The sequence below is a fragment of the Bos indicus genome, chromosome 21 (genome assembly GCF_029378745.1).
Source record: "Bos indicus isolate NIAB-ARS_2022 breed Sahiwal x Tharparkar chromosome 21, NIAB-ARS_B.indTharparkar_mat_pri_1.0, whole genome shotgun sequence".
In the NCBI taxonomy this organism is placed as follows: domain Eukaryota; kingdom Metazoa; phylum Chordata; class Mammalia; order Artiodactyla; family Bovidae; genus Bos; species Bos indicus.
The window spans coordinates 55,062,418-55,076,060 of NC_091780.1; the positions used below are offsets into that span (position 1 = coordinate 55,062,418).

General features: G+C 37.4%; 1 protein-coding gene across 7 annotated transcripts in view; it reads left to right on the forward strand.

Moving 5' to 3' along the window:
• Positions 1-13,643, forward strand: part of FANCM (FA complementation group M) — a 103,859-nt gene that overhangs the window by 43,991 nt on the left and 46,225 nt on the right. For 6 of the 7 annotated variants that reach the window (XR_011562682.1, XM_070775501.1, XM_070775500.1 and 3 more), the window contains 7 exons: positions 3,078-3,169; positions 3,268-3,336; positions 5,003-5,131; positions 5,829-5,985; positions 8,171-8,274; positions 10,153-10,677; positions 11,926-12,301. Coding sequence is in view for 5 of the 7 variants with exons in the window: in XM_070775501.1 (XP_070631602.1) it covers positions 3,078-3,169; positions 3,268-3,336; positions 5,003-5,131; positions 5,829-5,985; positions 8,171-8,274; positions 10,153-10,677; positions 11,926-12,301 (1,452 nt within the window). In the remaining 2 variants the exon portion in view is untranslated. The remainder of the gene's footprint in view (positions 1-3,077; positions 3,170-3,267; positions 3,337-5,002; positions 5,132-5,828; positions 5,986-8,170; positions 8,275-10,152; positions 10,678-11,925; positions 12,302-13,643) is intronic. The other variant, XR_011562683.1, reaches the window with a different exon arrangement.

Sequence of the window (13,643 nt, forward strand, 5' to 3'; positions counted from 1 at the left end):
TTGTTTGAGAGGGAATGTAAGAGACATCTTTAAAATGTTTAGAGTACCATCCGACTGAATGGTACTCTGAGGCACCACCTTTGATCTTTCTGAGGTCTTAAAGCATTTACAGTTACACCCTCAGCATCATCTGGACTGTAGTTTCCTGGAAGTCTTCTAGATTAGGTCTTTGCCTGGAAGATTTCTTAATTTAACATTGTTTGCTATCTGGAGAAGCTGGTAATTTTCAAAACCAGCAAGTCTCAACTGTTTCATGTTCTGATTGACTGATTGATTTGCTGTGCCAGGTCTTAGTTGGGACCCGTGGGATCTTTAACTGCTGGCATGCAAGCTCTTAGTTGTGGCACGTGGGATCTAGTTCCAGGGATCGAACCTGAGCCCCTACATTGGAAGCGTGGAGTTTTAGCTACTGGACCACCAGGAAAGTTCCCCTGTTTCCTGTTTAATATACTTTCTTTAATTCCTCTCTCTCCTTTCACATTTAAACAAGAAGCATGCTGCTGCTGCTAAGTCGCTTCAGTCATGTCCGACTCTGTGCGACCCCACAGACAGCAGCCCACCAGGCTCCGCCGTCCCTGGGATTCTCCAGGCAAGAACACTGGAGTGGGTTGCCACTTCCTTCTCCAATGCATGAAAGTGAAAAGGGAAAGTGAAGCTGCTCAGTCGTGTCTAACTCTTAGCGACCCTAAGGACTGCAGCCTACCAGGCTCCTCCGTCCACAGGATTTTCCAGGTGATACTTAAACACGTCTGGGAATCTTCTTGCTTAGAGCACCTCCTTCATTTTTGTTGTTGAGTTGCTCAGTTATGTCCGACTCTTTGAACCCCCATAGACTGTAGACTCCTCTGTCCTTCACTGTCTTCCAGAGTTTGCTCAATTTCATGTCCATTGCATCAGTGATGCTATCTAATCATCTCATCCTCTGCCATCCCCTTCCCTTTTGCCTTCAATCTTTCCCAGCATCAGGGTCTTTCCCAAGGAATTGACTCTGCATCAGGTGGCCAAAGTATTGGAGCTTCACCTTCAGCATCAGTCCTTCCAATGACTTCAGGGTTGATTTCCCTTAGGACTGACTGGTTTGATATCCCTACAGTCCAAGGGACTCTCAAGAGTCTTCTCCAGCACCACAGTTCAAAAGTACCAATTCTTCGGCTCTCGGCCTTCTTTATGCTCCAACTCTCACATCTGTACATGACTACTGGAAAAATTATAGCTTTAACTAGATGTATCTTTGTTGGCAAAGTAATGTCTCTGCTTTTTAATATGCTGTCTAGGTTTGTAATAACTTTCCTTCCAAGGAACAGTTCAGTTCAGTTCAGTCACTTAGTCGTGTCCGACTCTTTGCAACCCCATGAATCACAGAATGCCAGGCCTCCCTATCCATCACCAACTCCCGGAGTTCACTCAGACTCACGTCCATCGAGTCAGTGATGCCATCCAGCCATCTCATCCTCTGTCATCCCCTTCTCCTCTTGCCCCCAATCCCTCCCAGCATCAGAGTCTTTTCCAAAGAGTCAACTCTTCGCATGAGGTGGCCAAAGTACTGGAGTTTCAGCTTTAGCATCAGTCCTTCCAAAGAAATCCCAGGACTGATCTCCTTTAGGATGGACTGGTTGGATCTCCTTGCAGTCCAAGGCACTCTCAAGAGTCTTCTCCAACACCAGAGTTCAAAAGCATCAATTCTTCTGCGCTCAGATTTCTTCACAGTCCAACTCTCACATCCATATATGACCCCAGGAAAAACCATAGCCTTGACTAGACGGACCTCTGTTGGCAAAGTAATGTCTCTGCTTTTCAATATGCTATCTAGGTTGGTCATAACTTTCCTTCCAAGGAGTAAGCGTCTTTTAATTTCATGGCTGCAGTCACCATCTGCAGTGATTTTGGAGCCCAGAAAAATAAAGTCTGACACTGTTTCCACTGTTTCCCCATCTATTTCCCATGAAGTGATGGGACTAGTTGCCATGATCTTAGTTTTCTGAATGTTGAGATGTAAGCCAGTTCTTTCACTCTTCTCTTTAACTCTCATCAAGAGGCTCTTTAGTTCCTCTTTGCTTTCCGCCATTAGTGTGGTGTCATCTGCATATCTGAGATGGTTGATATTTTCTCCCAGCTTGTGCTTCTTCCAGCCCAGCATTTCTCATGATGTACTCTGCATATGTTAAATAAACAAGGTGACAGTGTACAATCTTGTCCTACTCCTTCCTCAATTTTGAAACAGTCAGTTGTTTCCTGTCTGGTTCTAACTGTTGCTTCTTGACAGGTGTCTCAGGAGACAGGTAAGCTGGTCTGGTACCTCCTTCATGAGGTACATTTTCTACTTTCTTTGTTACTGCAATGTTGTTAAACTTTCTGGCACTATAGTAAGATTTCTCTTTCCTCTAATTTCTAATAAGGATTTTCTTACCTCTGTAAGCTGTCACCCATGACCTCCTCAATGGCCATTAATCTTCTATAAATAATTCCTTTGAGGCTCTTCGAGCTTTCACAAAAACTCTCCTCAAAAATTCTTTTAACAACAACAAAAAAAGTTCTTTTAGCTTCTGCCCATTCATTAGTTCTAAAGCTATATCTACCATTTAGGTTTTTGGTAATTAATTACCTATTTCCATGCACCAAAATCTGTATTATTTATCTCTGGCTGCATAACAAATTTACTGCAAACTTAATGGCTTAAAACAGCATGTATGATTTCACCATTTCTATAGACTAGGAATTCGAGAATGGCTTTGCCGGGAGTTCTGACTCCAGATATTTTATGAGTTTGTATTCAAAGCCTTGGCCAGGGCTGCAGTTATCTGAAGGCTTGAATCAGCTTGGCGGGTCACATTGCTGTTGAATAAGAGGCCTCCATTTCCTGCCATGTTTTCCTCTCCATAGGATTACTTCCTCTGTTCTTACCATATAGCATCTGGCTTCCTCCAGAGTGAGAGATGCAAGAAAAACTATCTTTGAGACTGAATAAATGTTGAGATTGCCAGGAACAATTTTTACTGTACCCATCAATAAATTAGATACTTGCGGTTGGATAAACTTAAATCTGTTGACCAGATTCATTATCTTTAAATAAATTATAGATGAACAATTATCAACCCATGAAAGTGAAGATGATGAGATTTTCCGAAGAAAAAGTAAAAAAACAAAAGGAAATGTTTTGGAGTCCCCAGAGGTGAGTTGGTCAGTAATCACAGTAGCAAGATCATACAAAGTTTCTTGTTTCCCTTAAAACTTTTTTTTTTAACTTTTTACTTTGTCTGCTTTATCTAGAATCAGAAGAATAGCGAAGTTGATTCTCCACTTCAGGTTGTCAAAAAGCACAGGGTTCCTCCAAACAGAGTAAGTAAATAACAAATAATAAATAGTAATTCAGATCTTTTTGAGATAAATATTACAAGAGAAATATGTGAATAGTTGAGCATAGGTATATTTAATCTTATAGGTATATGTTTAACAGAAAAAGATAGTAAATCCTCAGTGACTGGAATTTCTGTTTTAATTTTAAACTCCTTCAAAAAACTATTCCTATTTTTGTCAATACACTCCAGCAATTCGGGAAACGTTGATTAAATACCTACCCTGTATCTACTGTGCAAGATGCTGGGTATAGTATAAAGAGTATTTCCTGGTACTGTTTTAAGTGCGTAATCTAATAGGAAGGATAGATAAGTAAATGGATAGTTTCCATATAATTTTTTAAGTGATAAGAGAAGATAAAACTTAACCTAGACCTTGGGGAGTTCTGGCAAGCTTCTTGAAAATAACACCTTATATAAAATCTTAAAGCATCATATTTTAGGGGAAAAGAAGGGAGAAGGGAAGGCATTCCCAGCAGCTTAAAGAAGGATACAGAGCAGGGAAACAGCATCTCTTGTTGTGGATTGTAAAGACAGAAAGTACCAGAAAGTAAAGCTGGAGAAAAATCTGGGTAAACTTTTGGAAGGCCTTATTCGTTCTTTTGTTTACTGAATGAGTTTGAAAGAAGGGGAAGGAGGAGTCCACAATGACTGTTTGGTTTTGGCTTGGGCTTAGGTGGCAGATACGTCATGTTTTTAGAGGAAACAAGAAAGAGTGGTGAGTTCAGTGTTGAACATGTTCGAGTTTGAAGTCCATGTGGGACAGTAAAGTGACAATGTCTGGCAGGCACTGACAACTATGAAAATGTGAAAATTGGTCAGCAGGCACATTTTAAGGCTTTAGTATTCATTTGTCATCAGTTTATAGCTGATAGCTAAATTTTGAGACTAGGAAATCTTGTGTGTTTTAATTCTCTAATGCTAACTAGTATAATTTGTGCAAGATTAATTAAAAATGCAATCAGCTCTCATTAACTTTGTATACTCATATAAAACTCCATTTAAAAAAATTGTTCTAACTTGCTACTTTATCTAAAATGTCTGATTGACTTACTAGAAGTGAATTAAAATATTGATAATGCTGATGCTCAATCCACCTTAACCTAAAATAATCCCTGTTACTTGAAGTTATTTTCATAAATTTCTTTTGATTATTTGGATTGGTTTTATATTATTCTGTAAGAGACACTGTGGTAGGCTTCATAGTCAAAATATTTGTTGTTATATTTTTTCTTAGTTTGAAAGGACTTGTATATGTTTGAGTTGATTCTGATAGCTATATTTATAGACAATTATTTTTTGTGAAGCCCTTCAGGATCTTTTAAAGGAAACAGTTAAACTAAAAACATAAACATTCATCAGATACATTCAATTTCATACAAAACTGAATGAATACTGTATTAGTATTACTTATATTACCTAACTTATTATTTTATTACTTAGAATTATCTAACTTTTAAAGTTTTAAATATTATGTATTTGTGCATGGCTCTGAGTTGTAAGAGCATTTTATTTTTCTAACAAGAAAATGTTTGGTCAACTATTTAAAAGGGGAAAAAATGACAGTAGAAGCAACAACCCTTCAGAAACTCATTAAGATACAACACTTAAATTATATTTTCTTATGTAAGAATTTTATTGAATTATAGTTAGATTTGTCATCTAGTGATGAGAGTGACAATTTTCACAAACGAGATCCACAGTCAGAAGACTTCACGGATCACAAGAGGAATGCCAAAAGAAGCATCAAAGTCCGAAAGAGACAGAACCACCTCAAGGTAAACTTTTTTCAGTTTCTTATTTTTATATAAATATACTATATATTTTTAATTAGTAAAGACGAGTAGATTTTACATAGAAGTAGATTTCTCTATAATTTCTTTATAGGAAAAAACCAAAACTTAAAAATTATTTTAACTTTACTTTTTTTACTAAAATTAAAAACTCAAAGTGTGGTTTCTTAGTTTCTCTTTGTGTTTTGAAACTATCTTGCAGTGTTGTGTTATTTTGAAGTGTAATGAAGATGTAACATTCAAATCGAAGAAAATATAGAGACAGAAATCTGAATTTTAAAGTGTTTGCTTTTATAATATTTATATTGTTTTTCTTATCTATATCCAATATTCAAATTTTTGGAAAAGAATTCTTAGCACTTTTTTTTTTCTGATCAGTCTTTTTGTGGTACTATATTTTTCCTGGCAAAAATGATTTAGCTGAAAGACTCAAGAGACTTTATTAAAAAAACATTCAGCAAGCAGACATGCTGACCTGTAGTTTATTTTATTTATAACAATTAAAAGAAGACATTTTAAATAGATATGCTACTTTATCATTTCTACTCACAGTTTTCTATTTTTATTATTTTGTATCTTAAAAGCACTGGCAAGAAATCCATTTTCCAAAACTGTTTTCAGTTATTTGAGAACATTAAATGATTTTCTTAAAGGCACTTCCCTGTTTTCTCATTTATCTTAGCTCGTAGCTAGGAAGTTTTTAGATGAAGAAGCAGAACTTTCCCAAGAAGATGCAGAATATGTTTCATCAGATGAGAATGATGAGTCAGAAGGTGAACAAGACTCCTCACTCCTTGACTTTTTAAATGATGAGACTCAACTGTCACAGGCTATAAATGGTAAATCATACAATAATACTTCTTTTTCTTTTCATTTTCAATGCTTTTACTATGGTTATACTTAAATATTGTAGTAATTTTCCAAAGAACCTTGACTTTAAAGGGAATTCAATTTGACGTGTAAAATACTTGGATATTTTCATTCAAATTCTGTAATATTTTCTTTATGTGAGAGTTGCTTGTTTATAGGCTTCTACTAATTTTAAAAACTACTACTTTTAAAAAACAGTCTCTAGAGACCTGGCTGGCTGTCAGTTGTTCATTTAAACAAGTATTTAATGCCTGGTATGTACTTAGCACTCTGTAAGGTTCTTGAGAAAGCTGTATCTGTGAACAAAATGGACAAAGCCCCCTGTGCTTATGAAACATACATTAGAATGGGAGAAGAGAAACAATATACACAATAACTAAATTATTTAGTGTAAGACAAATTTATAGAAAAACAAAAACAAATTGAGTAAGATGAAGATTTGGAGTGTCAGGGGTTGGAGTATTAAACTGTAAATTTGAGTAAGGTAATTAGTGGTTTACCTCACTGAGGTGACATTTGTCCAAACTCTAGGAGATGGGAATTCAACCATGTAGTCTGTTAAAACTAGCTGAGACACAAAGCTAAATTTATTAAATTCGTCAAGTACAGGAGACTACTTTTAGAAAACAGTCTCCCCAAATAGTGCTTGAGCAGGTCTTCTATAGATGGTTCAGATTGGCTGCAATGGAAATGGGAAAGATTGTAGTGGGCTCTTCTGGATTCTTACCTTTCACAAATCTTGCCATTCTTCTGCTCCTGCAGGGTCTCACATGACTTAAGATGGCAAAGTTTCCCAAGGCCCACAACTTTAAAGAAGGCTTTAAATACAAAGGTCTCAGTAGTGTGTTGCTGATACAGATATGATTTGCAGCATAAGGCTTCTTTCCCAGGTTTATAGCAGAATCTGGTGGGAGAATGTTGATGCAAAGATGACCAGTGTAAAGGCCCTGAAGCAGGAGTGTGCCTGGCGTGTTCAAGGGAACATCATTATGACTAGAACTGAAAGGGAAGAAGGGGGGTAGTAGGAAGTGAAATCAGAGGGGTAATGAATGAGCAGCCAACTCAAGTTATTTTGTTTCGCTCCAGCTTCTGTGTTGAGAATGGCCTGTCTGGGAACAAAGGTGGAAGAAAGGACCATATAAGAGGCCATGGCATAATCTAATCAAGGAATCATGGTGGCAGTGAGAGGGGAGAAAGACTGGGTTCTGACTGTGTACAGCTGACGGGATTTTCTGATGGATTAGAGAGACAAAAAGCAATGGCACCCCACTCCAGGACTCTTGCCTGGAAAATCCCATGGACGGAGGAGCCTGGCAGGCTGCAGTCCATGGGGTCGCTAAGAGTGAGCCACTTCACTTTCACTTTTCACTTTCATGCATTGGAGAAGAAATGGCAACCCACTCCAGTGTTCTTGCCTGGAGAATCCCAGGAACGGGGGAGCCTGGTGGGCTGCCATCTATGGGGTCGAGTCACACAGAGTTGGACACGACTGAAGCAACTTAGCAGCAGCAGCAGAGAGACAAAGAGGGAGTCAGTGGGCTTGAGCACCAGGAAGGACTTCAGTTGCTGCTGTTGGGAAGGTTGAAGTTAGTTCAGTTGTGATGAAGAACAGGGAGATCTGAAACTCCATTTAAACACAGTACTTTTTTTTTCACAGTATGTTTGAAATATGTAGGATTTTAGAGTTGTTTTTTTTGTTTGTTTTTTGTTTTTTAAGAAAATCTCAAAATCCACATTGTTTTTTTTTTCATGCCTCATTTCTTAGGTACTCTTTACTATATAACTTTAAGAAATAATCGGTATATGATTCTCACATGAAGTGTGCTTTGTGAAAAAAGCCAGATTGAAAAGGTTACATACTATATTATTTTTTAGTCACTAAGTCATGTCCAACTCTCTCCAACCCCTTGGACTGCAGCCTGCCAGGCTCCTCTGTCCATGGGATTTCCCAGGCAAGGATACTGGAGTGGGTTGCCATTTCCTCCTCTGTGGGCTCTGCCTGACCCAGGGGTAGAAACCAAGCCTCCCCGCATTGGCAGGTGGCTTCTTTACCAACGAGCCACCAGGGAATCGTGAATCTGGAATAGGTCAAATACTTATTTACTTTTCATCTAAATAATTTTGGTATTTGAAAATTTTTTTATCTTTATACAGATTCTGAAATGAGAGCTGTTTACATGAAATCTGTGCGAAGTCCACTGATGAGCAATCGATACAAAATGGCCCATAAGAAACATAACATAAACATTTTCTCCCAGGTATGAACTGTAGACATACAGTGGAGGATTTCCTGGTGGTGATGTTGGAATATATTCCTGTTAATGAAGCCTTCATTTTGTTTCTAAAACTCCATCAGAACTATTTGCAGTAGTTTCTGCCCTGAGTAAGGAAGATGGACTACGTGAATTCTCAAAATCCCGTTCAGTCATAATTTGATCACATTTTCCTTTTGTTAACTTGAGCTAATTAGAATATACTCTGAATTTGTTTTCCAATTAGAGTATTTAAAGGAAGTGAATAGAACTTTATCATCTACTAAAGTTTTAACTCTTCTGTTGTTATATTTCTCTTAGAAATTAATTTTTCCCAGTAAAATGGCATATCAGAAAATTATAGTTTTATTTTTCATTTATGGAATCAATTTTGTATTAGTCTTATTTGTTTATAAATTGCCATATTCAGCTCAGAAATATGGGCATTTTTTTTATGATCATTCTTATCTCTACTTTCATTGCATTTATTATATAGTGTTTTATGAATTACTTATCACAGCATTTTATGAATTACTGTTCATTTTTCTGGCTACTTGCACTAGACTATAAATTTCTAGAGGGTAAATCATTATTTTTTTTTAATTCCCAAACTTCCCATTTTCTTCCATTAAAGAATATACTCAGAAAGAAGATGTGGTATATATAAAAACTGGAAGTTTACTCAGCCATAGAGAAGAATGAAATTTTGCCTTTTGTGACCACATGGATGGACCTAGAGGGCATTATGCCAAGTGAAAGAAGTCAGAGAAAGAAAAATATTGTATGATTTCACTTATATGTAGAATCTGAAAAATAAAACAAATGAACCAGCATAATAAGGAAATCATAGACACAAAGAACAATTAGGTGGTTGCCAGAGAGGAATGGGTGGGAAGGAGAGAAATAGGTGAGGGAGATTAAGGGATACAAATTTCCAGTTGCAAAATAAATGTCATACCTATGAAATGTACAGTGTGGGGAGTACAGTCAATAATTATGTAATATCTTTGTACAGTGACAGATTGTAACTAGACTTATCCTGGTGATCATTTGAAATGTATGTTATATAACAGAACTAACATCATGTTGTAGGTTAATTATATTTCAAAAACTAACTCATAGAAAAGGGGATCAGGTTTATGGTTATCAGAGGCGGGGGCAGGGGATGGTATGGGGGAAAGGGGAATTGGATGAAGGCAGGCGAAAAGTGCAGACTTCAGTTATAAGATAAATAGTTACTTGTTATGGGCTTCACAGGTGTCTCGGTTAGTAAAGAATCCTGCTCAGTGCAGGAGACACAAGAAACGCAGGTTCGATCCCTGGGTTGGGAAGATCCCCTGGAGGAGAAAACGGCAACCCACTCCAGTATTCTTGCCTGGGAAGTGCCATGGACAGAGAAGCCTGGCAGGCTACAGTCCACAGGGTCACAAAGAGTCAGACATGACTGAGCATTCATGCAGGCACAGACCTTGGGATGTAATGTACATGATAAATATAATTAATACTGCTGTATGTTAAATATGAAAATTGTTAAGAGAGTAAATCCTGAGAGTTCTCACCACAAGGAAAAAGTATGTTTTTCTATTTCTTTAATTTTGTTTCTCTATAGGTGAGGGCTGTTCACTAAATTTATTTCATGATGTAGTGAGTCAAATCATTATGCTCTACACCTTAAACTTATACAGTGTTGTATGCCAATTATATCCCAATAAAAATGGAAGGAAAGAAAGAATATGCTCAATAAAGAGTCAGTTGAGCAAGTGACTGAATTAATAAAGTAAATGAAATAAATATTCAGAGAGATATCACGAACTTAAAAGAATATGTTAAAAACATGCTGGTTTTATGAAGTTTATTATACTCTTATTTGTGTTTTTATTGTAGATTCCTGAGCAAGATGAAACCTATTTAGAAGACAGTTTTTGTGTTGATGAAGAGGAGTCTTGCGAAAGCCAGTCAAGTGAAGAAGTTTGTGTTGATTTTAACCTAATAACTGAAGACTGCGATACAAATGAGAGTAAAAAATATAAAACCCGACGTGCAGTAAAGCTAAAACAAATGAAGATGAGACAAAACTGTGCACGTTCAAAAAATAAATTATCCAGAATTATTTTACTGGATGATTCAAGCGAGGAGGAAAAGGATGTAAAGGATAAACAGGAATCCAGGACTGTGGTTAACCCAAGCACGGTGCCTCCTGGGTCTTCACTGCAGTCCAGGGACCACTCTCATCCAGTGGGTAATCAATTGCTACACCAGAGACAACAGACACCACCTAATTTAAAGGTTCCCGATTCTGACGTCTCAGACTTCAAACCTCAGAGCCATACGAACACAGAATCTGCCTCATCGTTGTTCACTGCTGTCGGTGCACAGGAAGACTGTAGAAAGTTTCCAGTTCAGTTGAAGGTATGAATCAAACCAGAAAAAAAGCCTTCATGCATTTTCCAAAAGGCTTTTTTGTTTGTTTGTTTTCCTTTCTTTTGTGTTAAATAACAAGGTTAAAGAAAAATTAACAATAGAATTCTTCAGACAAGAAATCAGCATACTAAATTATATAGCTAATTCATAAGATGCTTGTTTTTTTAATGTGTTAATAGCTTTCTTAAGAACACTGTAAGGAAACATGCTTATTTTATATAAAGAATATAGGAAATTAGCTTCTTGCAAGGTAACAGAAATTACATGCTCAGATTAACTTTGCTTTCCCTCTCTGAAGGCTTCAGGTATGTAACTCTCATCTGCTTACTGGGGAGAGGAGGTTAGAGGCCTGATTTTCTTCCTTTGAATTTCTTTCCTTCCAGAATGGTTATGTAGTTTACTTTCCAGCTCCTCTTTACTTTACTATTGCTGAAGTAATCCCCAAAACTATTTTCAGTTTTTAGGAGTTGCAGTAGTTTTGCTAAACCAGGGGTTAAAGTGACAGTAATAGGAATCCCTAAACCTAGACTTCTGTTGCTCTCTTACTCCGGGTGTTTTAGGCCATTCCACCTTAGCAGCAGTGGCCCTCAGATTGGCATTTCCGAACATTATCTCCAGACTTTTTTCTTTTTTTCTTTTTGCATGAAAGTATTTCCGGAAGGCATAATGAGATAAAGTAACAACAAAGGACCTCATTTCTCTGAGCCTCAGAATTATCAGCTCTAGTAGAAAGATAGTAATCCCAAGGTGAAGACCCTTTGCAGAGGAAGGAAAGGGAAAAGAGAGAAACTAGAATTAAGGAGAAAAGAGAGCAAGTAGAAGATTTAGTTGAACAGGCAATGGCTGAGGATTTTCCAAAAGTAATGAACTTTGGCATACAAGTATCTGAGTCTCTGTTTTCAGTTATCATGGGTGTTACCTTGAAGTGGAATTCCTGGGCCATACGGTAATTCTTTAACTTGGCGAATTTGCCAAACTTTTCCAAAGTGGCTGCATCACTTTCATTCCCACCAACAATGCATGTCCCAGGTTTTGTTCACATTCTCATCAATGCATTTTCCTTTTAGAAAATGTCTAGCCATCCTACTAGGTGTTAAGTGGTAGCTTCATCTGCATAGTACCTTTGGTCCTGTTGAAGGAAGAAGAAAAAGTATCAGAAAAATCAGCCTAGGTGTTAGAAGTTTATGGCGCCAACATCTGTGTAACTGACGGTGATTGATGTGTTCTACTTTTCAGGGTGCTAGCGCTCTGCAGGATTCTGGCACTTGCGTGCCATGCTGTTCCAACTCACGACCACGTTTGGCTGACACACATGCTTCTCTAAGACTGCCCCAGGAAGGCCACAGAACTTGTATTCTTGTAGACAGCCGTGAAATCGTTTCTGGTTCAGAAGTAGTTTCTTCCCTAAGAGCAATCCATGGCTTACAGGTAGAGGTCTGTCCTCTCAATGGTTGTGATTATATTGTGAGTAACCGCATGGTGGTGGAAAGGAGGTCTCAGTCTGAGATGTTAAATAGCATCAATAAGAACAAGCTCATCGATCAGATCCAGTACCTACAGAGCATGTTTGAAAGAATATGTGTGATTGTGGAAAAGGACAGAGAAAAAACAGGTTTGTATTTTTATAAGGCTGTAAAGGAACTTGACTATTATTTAGTTCATTATTCTACTGTCAGGATGTGGGAGGCTCTTAAAATATGAACACCTGACTCATGAGTATTTACATGATGTCATAATATTTTTCATTAGTCACTGTGTTTAAATGCAGCTTACGAGAATTGAAGAGGGTGAATTGAAGGCAAGTGAACCAATCATATGTCTTTCTGGGAGGAGCCCTGGGAAGGGTACCAGAAATAAGGCAGCAGTGTGGGAGAGGAGGATTCAGGAGTTTAAGAAGGTAGAATTAGCAGGAGTAAGTGGAAGCAATCAAGAATTACTCTTGAGCTGACCAGTTTCTTGATTACTGGGCAGTCAGGTAGTGGTGCTGTTCTTTGAAATTATGAATATAGGAGAAGCAGCAGATTTGAGAGACTAAAGAGGTGTTTAATGTTGAATTCTCAGTGGGTCACTAAAATGGGTGCCTACAATATTTTAGAAAATGCAGGCTTGGAGCTTCCGTTAGGGAGGGAGTTTTATGGGTAATGTTTAACTGTATAAGGGCATCCCTGAGACTAGTGAAAAGATCACAGGATATGGAATCAGAAGATGCACTGAGTTCTGGTGTCTTCTATAGCTATGCGACATTCCATTTGACAGTTAACTCCTCTAGTATACTTTCCTAGTCATCCCATGGTGTTACAAGAATTCAGTGAAATCATGCAGCTGAAAGCCAGTATGGAAGAATTCAAGGATTACACAGTCATTACATATATAAAAGGAAATAATGTTTATGTAAAATGTTGGTTCAGGAATTGAGCGATGTACCTTTTCATCACCACTGTCATTATTGAACCCTGTGATCGTGAATAAGTCACTCTTTCAGTAACCCCAGTCCAATTTCTTTTTTAATTTGACAAATGAGGGCTTTAGATTATGTGATCTTTTGGGTCTTTCTAGTGCTAAATTTCTATAATTTACTTTATACTAACATACCCTTTATAAAGGAAATAGATTTGTAATAAAAAGGAAAGTAATGTGACAAAAGCTATGGGAAAACTTTTTTTTTTTTTTTTTTTGGCATAAGGAAGAATGCCAAAAGAAGGACGTAGGTAGACATGGAAAGGAAATGAATGAGGAGAGTAGGGAAGAGTTAAATTAACAGGCAAGAGTTAGAGACATTATAATGGGTGTGGAATGTATTAAGTTATCCTTGAAATAAATACATAAGAATTTTATATCTGTTAGAAGTATTACTAAGTGAACGCTTCAGCAATGCTAACATTACGGATTTGAGAGAAATAATATGGTCTTGGCCATCAGGAACGAGTTATCTAGGAATATACTTTCTCCCCTGT